The sequence below is a fragment of the Balaenoptera acutorostrata genome, chromosome 4 (assembly GCF_949987535.1).
Source record: "Balaenoptera acutorostrata chromosome 4, mBalAcu1.1, whole genome shotgun sequence".
NCBI lineage: Eukaryota > Metazoa > Chordata > Mammalia > Artiodactyla > Balaenopteridae > Balaenoptera > Balaenoptera acutorostrata.
The window spans coordinates 26,528,590-26,549,892 of record NC_080067.1 but is presented as its reverse complement, the minus strand read 5'-3'; the positions used below and the strand labels follow the sequence as shown (position 1 = coordinate 26,549,892).

Genomic DNA, 21,303 nt, shown 5'->3' with positions numbered 1-21,303 from the left:
TTGCAGGTTGTAGAAATTCAAGGGCCAAGACATTGTCTGTAGGGAAGGCTGCAGGTTCAATTTTGGGTTTTGTTTTCTAATTTCAGTAACATCCAGAGTGAGTTACTGCCCTTCCAAGAAAAGCCATTCATTCCCCATCCAAATTAGTGCCTGCATGGTGACGCTGCATGCGTCAGTCTCATTACAAACACAGCGATGCTGCAGTCACCTGGCAGTGTCCTTAACTGACCCCGCTCCACTCCTGCCGGGCCCTGGGCAGTTCCACCAGCATAGAGGCTGTGTGGAGGCCAGTTCTCCTGGTGACGCAGGGTCATTGCTGCAGTTTAATTGTTTCCCCTTAAAATACAGCCTTGAAGGAGGTTGCTCAGCCTATAGGAAGCTGGAAGGTGGCCTCCCTAGGGCTGGGTGACCTCACTACGGCTTCTCCTGGGCTGCGTCTTTCTCCAGGATGAATGGGGCCAGACCAGCAGGAGGTGGCTCATGCCCAAGGGGAGGAGTTGAATTGGGAGTAGGACCAGGGTTCTCTGAAACCACTGCTTCAGGGAGCATGGTTTAGATCCTAGAGGGCCCGGGGTGGGGGTGGGGCAGTCCATTTGGCCCCCTCTCATCACTACACAATTCTTTTCTTATCTTGCTAACAGTCGTCTGCTCCCAATGCCAGCTTAAATCTTTCTTCTCATCCGCTACATCCGTGGTTTTCAAACCTTAGTTTGCTTCAGAATCAGAGAGCTCGTTGAAACACAGATGCTGGACCCCACCCCCAGTTTCTGGTTCAGCAGGTCTTGAGCGGGGCGCGAGAATTTGTATTTCTCATTTGTTCCCAGGTGCTGCTGCTGCTCTGGTCCAAGGATACCTTGAGAACCTGGGTTCCACAGGGTGGGGTGTGAACCCGCAGCGGGTCCTCCGGAGTCAGCCCTGCTTCCCTCTCCAGCTCTGGCCTGGGGCCTCCGAGGTGCTCGCTCACTCAGGCTGTTCCATGGCTGTGGGCCTTCATTGCTGGTCCCTGGATCTGGGCTACCCTTCCTAACTTCCGATGTCTGGCTGCCTGCTCTTGGTATGTAAGAACTTCCTTTGAAATGTATATCTCAGAAATAACTGAATTTCCTTGTCAATTGCATTATTATGAACTTTCATCAAATCTTTAACTGTGGTCATTTTTGTCTTTTGTCATTTACAGACAGTTCTGGGTGTACTCTGATGCTTTCGCAAAAATGTTCCTATAAAAAGTTTCATCTTCAAGGAGTTCATGGAAAAGACTCTGACAAGTACAGGTTTCTGGTAACTGACTATACTGCTGAACTGAATGAATAAGCATTTTCAGAACTCTAATGGAAAACTGATGAATTCATAAAAGTGCTAACAAAAGATCAAGATAAAAAAAATTAATTCCATGGGACTGAGTGAACTGATGAGGATGATTATAATTTTTGTGACTTTCTGTTTGAATAAAAAAAAAAAAAATCCCTCCCAAAAAAAGAGCTTCCTTTGGCTGCTCTCACTGAATCCTAGCCCTCGGCCATGTTATTTCTGCCCCATAGGCAGGGTGACTGTCTTCCCTCAACAGGTGAACCGAGTCAGCCTGCAGTGGAATTAAGAAACGCATAGGGAAGCACTGCCTGCTCCACTTGGCCTCAGCAATGTGTGGCAGGGCTCCCAGAATCACACCTACCACCTGACTTGGGGTGGAGAACTGCCAGAGCAAGTTATCCCCCCTCTCCCAACCCCAAACTTCTGTCCCCCCAGTCCTGACTGCTCACAGACAGCCTCCGGCAGGGCAGAGGGAACATTCCAGCAGCTTGCAAGACTAGGAGATCCTCACGGGCAGGGTCACGACTCATCCGTCCTCCCTTCCCCGTTCCCGGCACCGGCTGTGGCACACCACGGGCGCTGAGCAAGGGTTTGCTGAATTACATTGAACAGAGCTGCAAACACGGAATCCCATCTGTTCACTGATGGCATACAGGGGGTGTCTGATTGCTTTCTGGGGTGCTGGTGGAGGTGACATCTTCTGTCTCTTTTTGTCTCCCTGGGATAGTCAAGTTTGGCTTCTAACCCACTTCTTACCAAGTCAACTAACTCTTCTTTCTGGTTGGTGCCCAAAGGAAAACTAGAGCAAGATCTATAAAGCAGGTACTGAATAAATGCATAAAGTAAAGCAAATAAAGGCAGGGAAATGAAGGTGCTGGAGTAGACTTCAAAACTTTCATTACTCATTTCCTTTGCCTACAGCTGGACAACGGAAAGTGGTTCTATGAAAATTAAATTGTGCCCAGGGCTTTGGCTTGTCAGCCTCGATAAATGTCTGATGCAGCTAGAGAATGGTGTAGCATCCGTAGCCTGCCAGAGTACATGGCAGGAGGCTTTGGGGATCCCCCAAAGGCCTCAGAATGATCTTCCCTGAAAAGCGTCTACTTTGCACTGGTAAATTTTTTCAGAGGATTAGACCAGCTCTCTCACTTTTTTGTAAAACTGATTTGGTTAATTTAAATGAGAGGACGGTTAAGAAAAAAGTCCTCCTTTGGCTAAAATTGAATCCTACAGCCAAGAAGAATGCTAATTTTGAAGTGTGCTGGGGCAGGCTTTCTACTGATTATGCTGTATTGATTCAAACGGTCACAAGACTTTTAGATCATTTTTAGAGTGATGGCATGAGCAGGGCTGAATGGAAATCAGTCTGAAATAATGAACATTCCTGCTTAGAAATCATTATGGGCTGAGTCATTGGGGGAAGGCCCTGGGCCTGGGAGCTAGCCCTTAGCTCAGTGGGGTTTGTACTCCGCGGTCAGCAGGTTCCTGGACCCAAGCCTTTCAGTTCTTGAGGAATGCTTGCCTGCGTTTGAGGCAATTCAACGAGCAATAAGTATTTTTTGGTTTTGGTTTTGGTTTTGTTTTTCCCCCTGGAACATGGATTTTAAAAACTGCTTAATTAAGGACTGTGGTGTTATTTGCTGTTTATTTTGGAGGCAAAGACCACTGGGTAGCTGATGGGAGGGCCTAAGATAGTAATCTGCTTTCCCTTGGCAGCTGGAAGGCTGCTTTCCCCACACACATGGTTGAGGTGTGCAAACCATGGCCCCTGGGCAAAATCTGGCCGGCTGCTAGTTTTTGAAAGGCCAGTGGGCTCAGAAAGATTTCTCCATTTTTAAATGCTTGAAAATAAAAATCAAAAGAGTCATAAAATTTTGTGACATGTGATAACAATATGAATTCAAATTGCCTGCTTCTTTTTAGTGTTCATAAATAAAGTTTTTTGGGAAATATAGCCATATCCATTCATTTAAGCATATTGTCCATGGCTCATTTCATGCTACCGTGGCAGGGTCGAATACCTGCTACAGAGATCATATGGCCTGCAAAGCCTGAAGTATTTACTAACTGGATCTTTACAGGTGAAGTTTGCCAGTCCCTGTTGTATAGGAACAGAGGACATTGCTTCCCCTTCAGGAGCCCATCTCCCTGCAGGGTCCAGGTCCGCCAGGCACAGCCCTTGCTACAAGCAGAGCTGGGTGGGCTAAGCCCTGCTTGATAGCATGGCTGTGTACATTCAAGAAAGAGGTGGTGAAAGCAGAACCCACTCACGTTTTTGGTAGCTGGGTGAACTGGGGCCTTGGTCAGATTTATAGCATTTGATTAAACCTACTAGAATGTACTTTTCTTGTTCTTTAAGTCTCATGACCAACTAGCTGATTGCTTTACTCCTCAAGGGCAACTCATTCTGTACTGGCTTCTTCCACCTCAAGCTCCTCTTTCGCTTCCTCCCTGTCACCTGAGTCATGTGAGAGGTTCCCGCCTATGTATTTTCAACCTCCAGAGAGCCGGATCTGGTCATCCACCTGGCAAAACAAGCACTGGTCTGGCCTCTGGCCAAACTGGTCAGCTGTTCCCCCTGGTGCAAGTGTACATGTACTGCTGCTGATGTCTGGGTGAGAAGCCACAGGGGATCTGGCCACCTGGGAGTTTTGGTTCCCAGATGCCAGCAGATGGAGCCTGGACGACGCTGGGCTTGTGAATGGCATTTTCCACCTGTGGTTAGAATCTCTGCGAGAGGGCAGATCACATTACTCACCACTCACCTGGATACTCCCCGAAGCTTCTGCTACTTTTATATAGTCGCCCCTTCTTGTTCTCACCCATGGCGCTGAGCAGGGTGCTGGGAACACGATAAGTGCCCACTGACCCTGCAGCATCACTTCAAGTGCCTTGTCCTTGGGGCTGGCATGCAGGCTGACCTCCCACGGCAGGAGTTAATGGAAAGGGCTCGATGGGAAACAAGGGGACTTGACCCCATTGTTTCTCTACATATGAGTCCAGTCACAAATGAATCAACTCTGCTGCCCTGGCCAAGCTCCACTTTCACCTGTTCCCTCCCCCCGCCTCCCCCAGCCCTGAAAAACCCACGAAATGGTTTCACATGCCCCAAGCAGCTCACTGAGCCGTGAATAAGTGGTGTAGCCATAGCAGGCAGGTGGAGGGCACCAGACCACCTTCCCCACCGCAGCCAGACCGAAAGACCTAGCAGAAGAAAGCACTCGCATGAACACCGGACTTAAATATTTTAAATCAAAATCCAATTCTAAAAGAATTGGCTTTAAACCTATAAATACAGTACTCATTTTACTGCCTTAATTTTGGAAGAATTCTGTTAGCTCCTAAATGCCCGGCTAAAAAGTCTCTTTTTATTTAACTAAGGGGACTGTGAGGACTCAAAATCCAAGATTTTCTCCTTGTAGATGTGCAGACCCTGCCTGATAGAAAAGGGCTATTTGACTGGGAAAATTCACAGAGGTGTCTATTTCCATTCAATGAATATAAAACCCCAAACTTCTGCCAGTGTCTTTTCTAAGGAGGGGAAAATCAGAGCATGGGTAGAGTTTGCGAATGTGTCCCTCTTCTTCCTGTGACTTCTCCTCTCCCTCCCTCTGCATTTGTCTCTTATATGATTTCTATGCCTGACTGTTTCTCCTCTGCACCTATCAAGTCCTCTGAGGGAGGAGCTTCTTCCGCTTTCTCCCTTTCCCACAGCTGCTGGTAGAGCGCTTAGCACGTAGTAGGTCCTCAGCAATGCCTGTTAGCTGCGTGAATAAGAATAGGTAGAATCAGGGTGGTAGACACTGGGCCAGGAGTGGGGAGTCCCGTCTTGTCTATGCCTCGGAACGACTCTGAGCAAGATGTTGAATCTCTGAACCTCAGTTTACTCGTCATGAAAATGGGTCTAACAACAGGCGTTCCCCACTCCCTCATGGGATTATTGTGAGGCTCAAAGGAGGAAACAGATGCAAAAAACACTTTAGGCGAAGGAAAAGGCTGCCTAAGGTGGTTTCCTCAAATCAGAAGGTTGCAAAGACCTGTCACGGATCCTCACTGGGTGGAGGTCAGACTAAAAGACATGGATGGTGGTCCCCCTTCCTAAGCTCTCTCTGAGTAGGAGAGTAGCTGTGTCTCTCTGACACAGGGAGTAGGATAAACAGATTCCGAACCTTCTTTTGAACCTGAATACCCTGTGCCTTGGGACCAGCTCTGTGTCCGTGCCAGTACGGGATGGGCTGGGGGTTGGGGTAGGGGAGAGAGGGGACGGATCATACATACTGAGGACAAAAAAAGCCCAAGAGATTCGAAACAAAGACGTTCTTAGAGCCTCATGGAAGTCCTCGAACAGCCCTAGCTCTTGCCTGCTATGCTCTCGGCCAGAAAAGATCACAGACCAGTTACTATAGCAACACTTCTCCTCCGAAAGTGTCCATGTTAAGATGGAGATGGAAAAGGTTTCCTTATTAAAACAAAGAAGAAGAAAAGAAGGAAATGGTTTTTGGATATATTTGCCCTCCACCCAAAGCATTGCTCCTTTTCTGAGAAGAAGAAAGAAGCTGTTATTATGGCAAAGATGCTTCTAATTTCTAGCAGTTAAATCTCCAAACTCTTATTTTAGACTCAGCGCTGTTCATGCTTGTTCCAAAACATCCAAGAGGAGTGTATCTTCTCAAGAGGCAAAACTGTGAACTAGGGGACGAGGGACCCTAAGACTAGACAGTGAGAGCCTTGTCAACCTTGGGGTCTCCCTCTGGCCCGGGAGAGCCCAGCCACCCCTGTCACCCAGCTCTGCGTCCACCATGAAGCCCTTCCTTCTGGTCCCTGGCTGTAGGCTTGTCACAGCTGTCACCCAGGGCAGTGGCTATGTGCAGTGCTTCCTGGCTCTCATGGTGTCGTGTGGTGGGAGCTCCCAGCAGGGCAGCACCGTGGGTCTCAGCGGCTGCCAGGAAGGCAGGTTCTCAGAGAACTTTGGCTGGAACCAGGCCCTGCTGTGGCCAAGGGCCTGTTCTTGGTTTCGGACTTTTCATATGAGCTTCTGTGGCCGCAAAAAGGACAAAGGGAAAGGCTCTCCAAAATGGGAGAGCACGTGTGTGTGGCGGTGGGGAGCAGCGGGGGAAGCCTAGGCGAACCTTTCCCTGCAAACTTAATTCCACCTCGGTACGGACGTCCCTTTGAAGCGTTGAGGACTTAGACCTCGGGTGTGTGGAGTCTGACCATCCTGCTTGTAGGAAGCAGCCTGGAGAGTCAGGTGCGAAGAACCTGATGGTCGGTGTGGAGACACCGCGGAGTCAGTGCCTGCACGGTGGGTTGGAACCTCAGGGCCCTGGGAGCCCAGGTAGGGGAGCGACAGAAAGGCTGACCTTCTCCCCTGCAGGGAAGAGCAAACACGGTACCCACGGATCCACTGACAGGCTGCTGGGTGAGCCCAGGGCAAGAGAAGTGGGGGCCACAGGACAAAGTCCCCCCTGAAGTCCCCAGGGAGGATGACGCTGGGCTTCTGAGAACCGCCCCAGAGCTGGGAGTACCCAAGGCGTAAAGGGTGGGTTCCAGGATGCTGGGGAAGGCCTGCCGGGACCTGTCATAGAAATCAGAGGCGACGTGATAGGCTGGGGCGTACATCGGGGCGGGGCTTCCAGAAGGGACACGTGGGCGGGCGCAGACAGCCGGGCACTAGTAGGGGAGGGTGGAGTCGTCCCACTCCAGCTGGGCTTGCCTGGCTCCGCTCTGCCCGTGTCTGCCCCTGCCCACCCCGTCCTCCTCCTCCTCCTCGCCACTGCCCTCGGAGTCGCTGCTGCTCGAGCTTAGGTCTTCCTCCTCCTCCTCTTCCTCGGTCTCATCTTCCCCACGCCCCGGGGCTCCGTGTTTCTGGATGGCAGGGAGAGAAGGGAAACGCTCATCAGGGATCAAACGGAAGCCACGCTGGAGCTTAAGTTTCTCCCTCCATTAAGGAGACATTTAGGGCCCCTTGGAACTCCTTCCCTTGATGCTAAACCCTTGGGCCGGGAGATGGGCTTTCTGGAAGGGAAGTCCTTTGGTGAAAGACCAATCGGAGGGCTAAGGACAAAGACAAGCAATGGCAAATTCCAAAACACAAACTCAAGGTAAATCGTTGTGTTTTAAACATTGGACATTTAAGCCGATCCCATTCATCATTCAGCGATGCTTTCGGGCCAAAGTTTGTTTTCTGGCATTTCTGAAACCTATCTACATAGGTTTCCAAGTCTTTAGTGACTTGCTTCTCAATGCGAGGATAGCATTTAAGCTTGTACCCCTCTTCCAGGTGGGAAAATCATGTCTCTGGGAGCAGAAGGTCTTCTAAGCCAAGACTCAGGTGTGCCGCCCCTCAAAAATACTCCTTTCAGAAGGACAAAGTTCACGGTCCTCATTTTCCACACCTGCCCCTCACCCCCGGACTTATGTCCTCAAGCTCTACCCCACGCTTTTCCAGTCCCCTCCATCTCCCCCCAGCTTTCTGGCAATTCCAGTCAAATCTTATTTCTGGATTTATGTTTTGAGTTCATAAAGCAGCCATAAAAGATGTGAGACCATGCTTGGTTACATCCCATCTCTGGAGTGTTTTCTCTTCTACCTTTGCCTCCCCCAGATCCTACTCATTCTTCAAGGCCTCTCTTAGGCTCCAAGAAATCTTCCCTGGACAGCCCCAAAGGTTCTCCCTGCTCACGCTTCACTGACTGCAGGCATCGCCAGGTTAGCCCTTGGTGAGCACGCTCTGGCCGGGTACTCAGACTGCTCCAGGCATCATGATCTTGCCTCCTAGGCCCAAGGCTCAGCTCTTTGAAGGTGGAAATGCTGGGGTCCGCACAGTGGTGCGCTCAGCCCTATACCTACAGCACACGCTGGGACGAGCTGACCTGCATTGGCACGCCGGCTCTGAAGTTGGAGCAGGAGGCCAGGTGAGGCGGGGAAACTGGGGACTGGCTGGGATACTTTTCTTTTCATTCCTCAGTGACTCCTCCTGATGGCCATTGACTCCCTCGCTTTCTTACTCCTGCCTTTCCCCCCACCCAGCAGCCATGGGCAGACCAAAGGGCCCGACAGAAGCGGCTTTTCTTGATAGTCGTATGTCCAGACCAGGGGCATTTGGACACTCATGGGTGGATTCTGGGGGCTGATGGCCAACTGGAAAGATAACTTTAGAATCAGACAGGCGTGAGTTTGCATACTGGTGGTGCCATTACCAGCTCTGGGAGTTTGAGTACTTTACTTTCCCTCTCTGAGTTGGTCCTACCTTGGTGAATGAGGAGGGTGACTCCCACGTCACAGGTTGCTGGGAAGATTAAGTGAGGTGGTGCGTATTGAGGACCCCGTGCAGTGCTGGCATGATGGGGGCTCAATAAATGGCAGGTATTACCTTTGGGTTTTTGTATTAACATATTCTGAGTCTTTAAGTGAGTTCTGCAGGCAGATGGAGCAAAGCCAACTAATTTATACTGGTAGCTAATCAAAAATTCAATACTGAGTCCCTGAGAGTGAGTCAGCTCTGAGCTAAATACTACGGGGGAGGCCAGGGACAGACACCACATGACTGCTTGCCTTAAGAAATGTCTGGTTTTGTTTGCTGGGTGAGAGCAATTCCCACGTTTTTAAGCAGTGAATGCATTTGGTGGGTAAGTGTGGCTCATGCAGGTTGAGAGGGCTGGAGGAGCCCAGAGAAGGGAAGGACCAGTGGGGCTGGGCTAGCTGGGCAGGGCTTCTGCCACAGGAAGGATGGAGCTGGGTGGGGGAGAAGCATCCCGCTCTGAGCTCCCAGCCCCCGCGGGAGGATTGTTACCTCCATGGGGTTGACCGTGATAGTAAGTGACGAATCGTCCCAATCCATCTCGGCTTCCTTGGCAGCCTCAGACTCCTGGGTGAAGTGCTGGTGGGCGATCCGGACCCGGTACATGCCCATGGCCACGACAAACACCAGCATGCACACGGAGATGATGATGACCACCGTGGCAATGCTCGGGACCACTGCAATGAGGAAGGAATTCGCAGGACGTGGTGAGCAAGCGACTAGCTCACCCTTGGGATGGAACACGATTGAAACATCCACGTGTAGGTTAAAATCGGCCCTACACTGCCCAGTTGGAGAGCTCTGGGTCGGAACCTTACTCTGTCTGGGCTTCACTTTTTTCATCTATATAGTAGACTTCATCATTCCTATCCCATGGGTAGTTGTGAGGAGCAAATGAAATCATCTATGTGAATTTCCACAGCGGCACATAGTAGGTGCTCAATAAGTGCACATTCTCTTTGATCTCTTGCTTTTTCCATCAAAGTGTAGGGCAGCCCCCTTCCCCTCCCCCCGAGAGCTAGAAACTGTGGAGTTCAGTCGGGACAGACCAAAGTGCCCACCAGATAGGGAGACAATATGGAAGGTACTGGAACAGAAGTAAGCGTGGGAGACTTTGCAATATGGTGCATACGTGTGTGTGAGCATGTGTGAGGGGCTCAGGGAAGGCTACATACAGCATGTAGCTTTGAGTTGGGTCTAAAAGGACTTGCAAAATTTTACCCCAGCCCTTTGTAGAGCATGTGCTATTATACATTTCTGATAACTTCTTGTGTACTTGACCTGCTCCCTCCTGAGGCCGTGAGTGCCTCAGAGCCAGGCCCATAGCTTCTCCACGGCCGGGCACCTCCTTCAGTTCTGGGCGCCTCTGGCTGCTGCACCCTAACTGTCTGTTGAGTGGACGGTCTTGAGTCACAATCAGCACCTGGTGTCCTGAGGTCCCTCCTCCCAGGTGACTTACCTGAACTGCGCTGGATGCTAGTCTGGGACTCCGGGTGGTGGACAGACTGGAGGAAGGGCGGCTGCACGATGAGGTGGTTGACGTGCTCCTTGTCTGAGACTCTGACCTCATGGAGGACGCTGACCTGAGAAGAGCAGGGAGAGATGCTGTGGACCGGGAGTGGCAGGTGGACCAGTGGCTCCATTTCTCCCGAATAAACGAAGTGAATGAATGGGCGGGCCGGGCTTCCCTCACCACTGCAGGACTCACTCACCTCCAAGTTGAACTCATTGCTAGTGTAGCGCCCATTGAGTTCCGAGCACTTGATCCTGAACCTCCGGGCCTCCAGGGCAGCTGGACGCCAGTTGCGGTAGCGGATGTGACGTAGCACCTGCTCATAGCGGCTCATGGAGCCCACACCTGTGTCAAGAGACCACACCTGTCATAAGAAGGCAGAAGAGGGGCTGGGGAGACAGGCTGCAGCTGCTGGAGGTGTGGGTCTCCTGAAGTCGGTGAGGGTAAGGGCTCAGGGTGTTTAGGGGCAGACAATATGCCAGTGCAGACATTCTAAGGAGCCAATTAAACTGAAGCACAGACTTTCCACCTAGATTGGGCTCTGACCAGAATGTTTGGCCTCAATCTGCCAAATGTTGCTTTAATACTTGCTGAGATCAAACATGATAAGAGCAGGCACCTGCCTAGTTTCTACAGATTTCCCCAGGAGTGGAACGGGAGCCAAGTCCCCAGGACACTGGAGTAGCTTGCTAAAGGAGGGGCTAGAAGTCCACGCTTTGAGGTCAAGAGTTCCCTCCTGACCCACCTCCACAGGAGGTGGAGCTGCCATCACACTCATGACTCCCTGGACAAGGCCACTGAGAAGGGACCACTGGGTGCAGGACAGAGCACGGCCTTACCGTAGATGGAGTAGCCGGCCGTGGAGTTGGTGGCGTCCAGGTGTCGCTGGTGGAGCTCACTGTGGTTGAGCTCCAAGCACTCCTGTTTGGGGTCCAAGTCCCCTCCCAGCACTAATATGTCACAGAAATCTAAGTTGTGAAGCATTTCTTCAAAAACTGCTGGTTTGGGGGCTGTGGGAAGACAGACACGTGGAAAACACAGGAGTGAGGACAGCTCAGATCATGGCCCTGACACTTCCTCCTCCTCCTCCGTGACTGAACCCCAGGTTCAGGCTGGGTCAGGAGGAGAGGCTGGGTGATCCCAAATATCACCTCCACTGCTCGGACGGATGTCCAGGCAGCCCTTGAGGCTGGGCGGCACGAATTTATGTGAAGAGCGTGAACACAGCAGTCAAAAGATGTGAATTTGAATACCAGCGCTGCTCCTGAGAAGCCGTATAGTATTAGAGAAACCACCTACCCCTCAATTTGCTTATCTGTAAAGAGGGTAAGGGCATTGAGAGGATTGAGAACAATGTGTTGCACAGGATAGATGCTCAAGAAGGATTGGTCTCCTTTGGGACCAGAGATGAGTGCCCCTCCACCAGGCTCTCATAGCTTTCCCCGCATGGTCATGGTGTGTGTCTCTGTCTCTCCCAGTGGACTCTGCGCTTCTCAAGGGCAGAAGCGCTTGGTGTGACTAACTCTTCAGTATCTGAGGGGCTGGCATGGAGCAGTATGACGACACATTGCTCAAGTGGAGCTGCACTGGTGATACAATTAAATAAGTAAATTGGTTAGTCTAGTTGGCAAACTGTTGCATCCCTTGGCAAAGTTCCTGGGGAAAGGGTAGGCGGAGACACTCCATCCTCTTCTCCAGGGTGGGCAAGGTGTGGAAGTAAGTGGTGGGCTCCTGCTCCCAGAGTTTTTGCCTTTGTGGCACCAACCCTACCATTTACAGAGGACACCCCTCCCCTTGCCCGTTTATGGAAGCCTGGTCCTAAGGCTGGAGACTAGCCAGTCTGGTCCCTCTTCTTCACTGCAGTGTGGCGCTGACCTGGAGATGCCTGCTCCCTACCCCCAGCCTCCAGGGGTGGCCTTTAGTGTGGAGGTGGGAGCACTTTCTCCATCACTAGAACTGTTGAATGTAATTGCCGTCTGTGGACTTTATCCTGGCATCTGTCCCAGGCCCCGGCAACATGGCAGTCAGCAGACCCATCTTTCCAACCCTTGTTCCTGTCTTTCTGGTTCCTGGACAGCCTAGCTGTCCTTGCCTGATACTATGACCCCAAGTTTCCCAGAGGAGTGTCTGAGTATTTGAATGCTGGACAGGTTGGCAGTCCTAAATGAAAATCCTACTTTAAAATAAAAGTGATTAGTAGTTATGGAGTCCTTGCTATACACTAGGCACAGTGCAAAGGAAATCCTAACAGACAGACACTAGAGGGGGTACTATTACTATTTTCCCATTTTACTGATGGGGGAATGGACAGTCCATGGGGTGGGGTGGGGTGGATTGCCTGGGGTCACACAGACAACAGGGGAGGAGCTGGATGGCAACCACGACTTTCTGATCCCACACTTTGTGAAAGTCTCAACGTCTGGGTCGGTGGTCTTCGAATATTTTTGATCTTGCGGGCTTTTATTGAAAAATCTGTGAACTAGAGATCATTTAAATAAGTATATTTACTCATTAAGCAGACTGGTGTATTTTGTGCGTGATAAAACATTTATGAAAACAAATTTTAAAAGGATTCACAAAAAGTGAGAGAGCTATTTTAAATAATTGTTTTATTTTGTTTAATTTTTAAGGGATACCAGAAACATTTTTTGCTCTCAATGGATATATGTTGTTATAAATAATTTTGTACACTTACTTTTTAAATGCTTGCCAATCTCAATGGCTTCGTGTAGCGTTGGCAAAATCTAAAAGCACATTAATATACACTTAACGAAGTCTGTCATTAATAATGGTACACGTATATCTCTCTTTCAAATGGCTTGTGGTTTCTGGGTTTTCTTGGGAGCCGTACTCTTGTCAGGTCAGGTTGGGCCATCCTGGCTCCTATGACCCAACTGCTGACTGATTGCTCACCCTAGGTAGGGGCCGTGTTCACCCCACCATTTTCTCTCATTCTCTTGTGCTTGCATATGGACAAAATCTTCCATCAGTTTCCCTGATTTCCACTGTGCTGAAGGGACTGTACTGGGCTAAGGGACTTACTGGCAAATCAATAAGTTGGGCCCTGGAGGAGATCCTTGTCTGGTTTAATAAACAGATAATCACCACCGAGGGCTCGCCAATGTGTGTGAGAGAGAGTGCTAGTGGCTGGAAGCATACAGAGTGGTTGGGCGTGTACAGTACCAGCCTGGGGTCTTCTGGAAGAGGGGTTGAAGGTAGAGATTTTTGTCAGCAATAATGGGGAACGGGACAGAGAGAGACCTTCCAGGCCGAGGGTAGAGAGTGAGTAGACATGTAAGCTAACACAGAGGGAGAGAGGGGTGTGGTGTCATTGGTACTGAAACAGCACAAAGAGTGAGTCGATGAGGGCAGAAGATGGTGGTGGAGAGGGTCACGGGTGGCAGATGCCATTAGCCTGCTTGTTTACGGCACCCATAATAATGATTATTCTTACAACGATATAAGTGAAATTTAAAAAGTACTAACAATAGCTCTCGGGCACTTGGCTATGCAGTCTGCATGCACCTCTCATAAACAGAAGGTGAGATGTGGACCCAGATAATTGCTTGTCCCTGCGTTGCCTATAGGCTGATGTCAGGCCTCGGGAATCCAGATACTCTCAGCTACGGCCTGCAGCCACCGCAGTCGGAGGCCCTTCCTTCTCCTGTCTGATATTAGCCACAGATGAGGGCAAGAGGGAAGATCACACGACCTAATGCACCTTGGAGTGTAACTGGGACATGGTCCTGCCCAGACAGGTGGTATAACACCATCTATTTTTGTGAGCTAAGAAGGGCTGTCTTGCCAGGCATCCCATTTGCTGGGGACCAGCGTGGTTTAAGGCAGTGGGTAGTTAGGATTATTATAGAAGCAGCCCTTCAGGGACTCAGGCCCACTGGCACTAGCACATCGTTAGCAGCTGCTTTGGGAGGGGGAGGGGGAGAGGGAGAGTTGAAAACATTCTTTTGGAGGAGGCAGCAAAGGATGGTTCTCAAATTCGTATTCCCCCCGTAGATCTGGGCCCCAGGTTTTCCTGCCTTCCTTCCATATCCTTCCATCCCTCTCCCCCCACCAGCCGAATACTATGTATCTTCAGTGCAACTCAGTGTTTCTTCCTGGCAGACAATTCAAATTACTTTTACTGAACAGCCCTCCCAACAATGAAACTGTTAGAAAAAGCAACTGGAAAGTTCCCTGAGAGTTGAGAGTGATATTGCTGAAGGAGACTTTTACGGGGTATATATTAAGATGCAGCTCTATTTTTTTCTTCATGCTTCTTTAACTTCTCTTCTCATTACCAAAATAATACATGTGTACTACAGAACATTTTGCAGTTGTAGAGAAGTGAAGGGGAGCAGAAACAAATTGGCTCTTTTTCTGCTTCTCAGAGAATATCACTGTTAGCATTAGGTGTGTTTCCTTCTGGGCATTTTTCTACATATTTTTTTTCTTGACAGAGTTGCAATCACTCTACACGTAGCTACTCTGTAATTTGCATCTTGCTTTTTTTTTTAACTTACTGTTTGCATAAGTGCCTTCCCTCCAACATCATACCTCTTCTATGGGGGTACCACAATTTGCTAAGCCATTCATTCCTCTCTGTTATTTATCTGCATTGTTTCCAGGCTTTTTTGTTCCGTTATCATAAATTACCCCACTATGGTGAACAATATCTCAGTTGTCCTGAAGTGTGATTGATGAGAATCATACTTTACGTGAGAATTTAAGGTTCCACCCACCCCAACCCAGTGTGTGCCTGTACCTGTGGTCTTCAAGTCACCGGGGTCCTCGGCTTTGGTGAAGGTGCTCACAATCTTGATGTCGGGGAAGAGGGTCACCCCTTTGGTGCTTTCAAACTGGGCAGTGGGTCTCCAGATGCGGTCCGTGCCATGGAGGGTGATCTGGGGCTCGACGGCCTGCAGCACCATCACGTAGGCGTCCACGTCGGGGAGGCTGATACACACATCTTCTCCAAAGCACCTGGGAAAACAGCAGTCACGGCAACTGAAGAGCAAACCCTGGAATCATCCGGCCACGGACAAAGCTACATACAGCCACCTCTAGTCCTCGACGAGACATCCTGACTGCCCGAGAGCCTCTGAGGATGTCAACAGACATTCAGATTCAAAGTCGCATTTTAGTTAAAACTACTAGCAATCTAGGGACTTGAAAAGATTAGCTCCTGGGTGAAATAGGAATTTTCTATACCAGCAACAAGTAACCATTAGACCTTTAACTATCCTTTAACAAAGCAATCAATGGCAACATTAATTAGACAGCAACTGCTTGTTATGTGCATAAGGATTTGGTAAATAAATTGTCGTCTCGCTGGTTAGTTACAGCCATCTTACTGAGTGAGACCGCAGGGCTAAACTCTCCTGCCTGCCGGAACAGCGTATATGTTCTCTGTCTACAAGGATATCACACAAGTGCGGTGCCTCTTCCAGATGTGCCAGCAGACTGCTATTGTAATCGTACTCCTTTTTCCTGATACACTGCCACAAAAATATCTGGGAGCCAGAGTGGTGTGACAACAAGAGCAAAGCCTCGGAAGTGAGACAGGCAAGGGTCCGTGCCTGGCTCTGCCATTCCTGGGCTGGGAGGCTCTGGGCAAGGAGCACGACTCCTGTGGGCCTCAGTCTCTTCATCTATACAGTGGGGATGAATAGTTAATTACCTTATAGTAGTAAGGCTTAAATGCAGATGACATGTAGATAGGAAGCTGCCCAAGAGCCTGCATCATGGTTGGAGCTCAGTAAATGTTGACAGATCTGACAGTGTCATCAGACCTCATCAAGTATGTGTGTCACTGGCACTCTCTGCTGATCATCTAGACCAAAGACCTAAGCTAAAATGGAGAACCCCAGGGTCTAGAGAGATGCTCTGGGAATGATGGGTGGACACCAGCTGGTGGCAGACATCAACTTGCATCCCTTGGCAAAGTTCCTGGGGGAAGGGTAGGCTGAGACACTCCAACTTCTCCAGGGTGGGCAAGGTGTGGAAGTAAGTGGTGGGCTCCTGCTCCCAGATATTTTGCCTTTGTGGCACCAACCTTACCATTTACAGAGGACACCCCTCCCCTTGCCCGTTTATGGAAAACTAGTCCTAGAGCTGGAGACTAGCCAGTCTGGTCCCTCTTCTTCACTGCAGTGTGGCACTGACCTGGAGGTTCCTGCTCCCTACCCCCAGCCTCCAGGGGTGGCCTTTAGTGTGGAGGTGGGAGCACTTTCTCCATCACTAGAACTGTTGAATGTAATTGCCATCTGTGGACTTTATCCTAGAATCTGTCCCAGGCCCTGGCAACATGGCAGTCAGCAGACCCATCTTTCCAACCCTTGTTCCTGTCTTTCTGGTTCCTTCTTCTGGCTCCAGGTGCCAGGTGACTCCCTTTCTGCTTCTCAGGAGTTTTTCTGGGGTCCCCTTCCTAGCTGCCCTCCCAAGCAGCTGTTTGGCTGAGAAATGATTGGATAGGCCAGTAAGGGTGTTATTTAAAGGTCACAGTGATAGTCTCATCTCCTTAATTTAACTCTGATCCCTGGGGACAAGAACCATGCCTTTTCTTTCTCTTGCATACTCATGGTATTTAGGAGCTCTATCAAGGCTAGGTTGGTTAATTTAATTCAATTAATAAACATTTGTTGAGCATGATACTATACACAGAAAAATCCTAAAGATGCTACCAAAATCTATTAGAACTAATAAATTAATTCAGTAAGTTGCAAGATACAACATTAATATACAGAAATCTGTTGCGTTTCTGTACACTGACAACAACCTATCAGAAAAAGAAATTAAAAAACAATTCCATTTACAATTGCATCAAAAAGAATAAAATACCTAGGGATAAATCTAACCAAGGAGGTAGAAGACCTCTACTCAGAAAACTACAAGACATTGATGAAAGAAATTAAAGACATTACAAACAAATGGAAAGATATACCATGCTCATGGATTGGAAGAATTAATATTATTAATATGACCATACGACCCAAGGCAATCTACAGATTCAATGCAATCTCTATCAAAATGCCAATGGTATTTTTCACCAAACTAGAATAAATAATTCTAAAATTTGTTTAAAACCATAAAAGATCTCAAATAGCCAAAACAATCTTGAGAAAGAAGGGCAAAGCTGAAAGTATCACACTCTTGACTTCAGACTATGCTACCAAGCTAGAGTAATCCAAACAGTATGGTATTGGCACAAAAAACAGACACATAAATCAATGGAACAGAATAGAGAGCTCAGAACTGAACCCATGCATATATGGTCAATTAATCAATGATAAAGGAGGCAAGAATATAAAATGAGGAAAAGACAGCTTCTTCAATAACTGGTGTTGGGAAAACTGGACATCTACATGCAAAAGAATCAAACTGGACTACTTTCTCACACCATACACAAAAGTAAACTCAGAATGAGTAAGACATGAAACCATAAAACTCCTAGAAGAAAGCATAGGCAGTATGCCCTTTGACATCAGTCTTAGCAATATTTTTTTGAATCTGTCTCCTCAGGCAATGGAAGCAAAAGCAAAAATAAACACATGGGACTACATCCAACTAAAAAGCTTTTGCACAGTGAAGGAAACTATCAACAATTTAAAAAGCCAGCCTGATGATAGGAGAAGATATTTGCAAATAATCTTATATAGTGAGGGGTTAATATCCAAAATACACAAAGAATTTATACAACTCAACAGCAAAAAACAGATAACCCAATTAAAAGATGGGCAGAGGACCTGAACAGACATTTTTGCAAAGAAGACATACAGATGGCCAACAGACACATGAAAAGATGTTCAACATCACTAATCATCAGGGAAATGTGAATCAAAACCACAATGAGGTACCACCTCACCTCTGTCAGAATGGCTAATATCAAAAATAAAATAAAAAGTGTTGGCAAGCATGTAGAGAAAAGGAAACCCCTAAACACTATTGGTGGGGATGTAAATTCGTGCCACCACTATGGAAAACAGTATGGAGGTTCCCCCCCCCAAAACTAAAAATAGAACTGCCATATAATCCAGCAATTTCACTTCTGGGTATTTACCTGAAGAAAATAAAAATGGTAATTCGATAAGATATATACACACTAATGTTCATTGCAACATTATTTACATTAACCAAGATATGGAAGCAACCTAACTGTCCAAGGATAGATGGATGGATAAAGAAGATGTGGTTTTATATATTTATGGTGTGTGTATATATGTATATATATATGTGTATATATATATAGTATATATATATTTATGATATATATTTGTAACATAGTATATATTTAACATACATTAATACTATAATAACAATAAATGATGTATATGTATATATATATATATATATATATATATATACACACACACACACACAATGGAATATTACTAAGTCATGAGAAAAAAAATAAAATCTTGCAATTGGCAACAACACAAATAGATCTAGAGGGTGTTATGCTAAGTGAAGTAAGTCAGACAGAGAAAGACCGTATGGTTTCACTTATATGTGGAATCTAAAAAACAAAACAAAAACAAACTCATGGATTCAGAGAACAGGCAGTTGCCAGAAGGGAGGGGGTTGGGGGTGGGGTGAAATAGGTGAAGGAGATTAAGAGGTACGCACCTCCAGTTATAAAATAAAAAATCCACAGGGATGTAACATACAGCATAAGGAATATGGTCAATAACATTGTAATAACTATGTATAGGGACATATGGTTACCAGACTTATCATAGTGATCATTTCATAGTGTATGTAAATATCAGATCACTAAGCAGTACACCTGAAACTAACAAAACATTGTATGTCAACTATATTTCACTTAAAAAAGAAACAACAAAAAGAGAACACAGATCCATTGGGGTGTCCTCATAGGGAGAGCAGAGAAGCTGCCAATAGTTGAAGAGAGGTGAATCCTGTTTTGCGAGAGAACATTCCTAGGGACCATCCCTGATGCCTTGGCTGAGCCCCAGGCTGCCCGGCGTCCACTCACTGGACCTTGGAAGAGACTTTCAGGCGCCGCACACCCGCGGTTGGGAACTGCCTGGAGTTGATGTAGGAGACCTTCTGGAGGGCATGGTTGATGTTCCCAATGTCATCACCTTCCATCACCAGGACAGACTGCGAGGGGTTGAAATGATACTGGAAGACAGAAAGCAGTATCACAGGAGAGAATGATCAACCATGTACCCAGTCTCACGGAGACCCTCCATCTCCATGCGAAGGCCACTAAGGCCCACAGAGGCATCTTCAGAGCATCTGCAAGTGCAGGAGCTGTGTGCACAGGTAACTGTTTTAACCCCTCAAGCAATCCCTGCTGCCCTCTGGTGGGCTTCGGGACCCTCCTCTGTAAGATTCCCCGCGGATTATAAACTCCTGGTAATACCACCGAGAGCCACAGGATGAATTCTGAAATCCCAGACACAGTGCTCTTGGGGCCCAGCCTTTGGTGGGCTCATGCTCTGGGCTGCCATGGGGTCCTTCCCAGAAACTTTCAGCTCTTGGACTGCCACCCCCTCAGCTCATAGCCCGGAAACCTGGGGCTTTTGTTCCTTTTGCTGTCTTGACTTTGGCCTTGAACTGCTCCCCCATTCACCCTGCACTCCACCTCCTGACCCCTGTCTCATCTTTTTAGTTTCCCACCTTAAAGTTCATTTTTAAGTTAATGGCCTTCCTTCTGTCTTAGATCTGATTCTTGGTCTTGCCTTCTAGGTGCTAAACTCTGGTTTCCCATGAGCTTTAATCACTTGCTGTTTACACGCCTGCCAGCTGCCCTAGGTTTGTTATCTATCTATCCTGTCCTGGGTCCCTGGTATCCCACGCTGGGTGAAGGCCCAGGGGCTACGATGCTCCCCACTGAGTCACTTGGGTCCTCAAACCAGATAAAGTAGATCCAGACTTGTCTCTTCTGTGGTGTTCCCAGCAGTTACTCTTCTCTGAATGGAGCATGGAGAACTGCTTTTGTACTGATCTGAGTTACTGACCTTGAGACGCTTCTGAGTAAGAATTATTAGGAACTGCTATCAATAATATGTCAGGAACTTATCTGTGGATTCAGATTATGTATCCAATATTCATGTCATAGGAAAGAGAGACATGGATATACTTTTATGTGGCTACTTGCCAACAATTATTTATATTTTTGAATAGATAATATCTCCACATAGTTCAAATATATATATGTGCTACGTGAAAGTGTCCATCTTATTGCTATTTCCTATCCAACCAATTTCCCCAACCTTATCCCACAGGTGATCACCGTTCCATTAATTTCTTAGTGACAAATTGCATTATTGTTCATAATTAGTTGCTTCCCCTTCCAGTGAGAGGCTTATACAAGCCTGTCAACAGGCTTGATCATGTGATTTACGGTACTCTTCAATACAGGATATACATTTTTGTCCTGTTGCGCTCAATAGTGGTCATGTGACTTGCTTGGCCAACAAAAAGCGGGCAGAAGTATTGTTTGGTTCACACCCGGGTGGTAGATTTAACAGCCAGTTAATTCACGGTGCCACGTCCCTCTCCCTCTGCCATGAAATCTGCAAAGTTCCCTAATGGTCTATCAGCCTGGGTCTCACAGTGAGGGGGGAAGAGCTGCAGCCAGTCTTTAATGGACATGAAGTGCACACAATAAAAATAAAAAATTGCTGTATAATTCACTGAAATTTTAGTCTCTTGTTACTGCAGCATAACCTAGCATATCCTGACAGTTATACTTAAGCATTTTATGAATATATAATCAATGAATATAGATTCCCATTTTTCTCCTTTCTCACACCAAAGGTAGCTTGTTACATACTATACTGTACTTTGCTTTTTTCACTTAGCGTTTGTCTTGGAGATTTTTTATTTTTTTTTAAGTTGTATAATATTATTTAATATGAAATAATTTATTTAACCAGTCTCCTAATATGAACATTGGGTTATTTCCAGTCTTGTACTAATAATGACACAATGAATAATCTTATATGTATATATAACATTTCCTAAGTGTGTAAATATATCTGTAGAATAAATCCCTACAAGCGAAATTGCTAGGTCAAAGAGTATATGCAGTTTAAATTTTGACAAATGTTGCAAATTTTCCATTGCTAGGGATTATACCAATATGCTCTCTCTCTCATAGCGTGTGAGAATGTTCTTTCAAAACCTCAACAACAGAGCATGCTGTCAAACTTGG

At 47.4% G+C, this 21,303-nt stretch overlaps 1 protein-coding gene across 1 annotated transcript in view; it reads right to left on the bottom strand.

The window, feature by feature from the left end:
• Positions 1–4,536: 4,536 nt before the first annotated feature.
• The window catches only part of CLSTN2 (calsyntenin 2), a 643,531-nt gene continuing 626,764 nt past the window's right edge, over positions 4,537–21,303 (bottom strand). The window contains exons 11-17 of the mRNA XM_057545313.1: positions 19,114–19,262; positions 14,884–15,101; positions 10,961–11,131; positions 10,321–10,466; positions 10,068–10,191; positions 9,101–9,285; positions 4,537–7,173 (exon numbers count right to left, since the gene is read on the bottom strand). Coding sequence (XP_057401296.1) covers positions 6,979–7,173; positions 9,101–9,285; positions 10,068–10,191; positions 10,321–10,466; positions 10,961–11,131; positions 14,884–15,101; positions 19,114–19,262 — 1,188 coding nt within the window. The 3' untranslated portion in view covers positions 4,537–6,978. The remainder of the gene's footprint in view (positions 7,174–9,100; positions 9,286–10,067; positions 10,192–10,320; positions 10,467–10,960; positions 11,132–14,883; positions 15,102–19,113; positions 19,263–21,303) is intronic.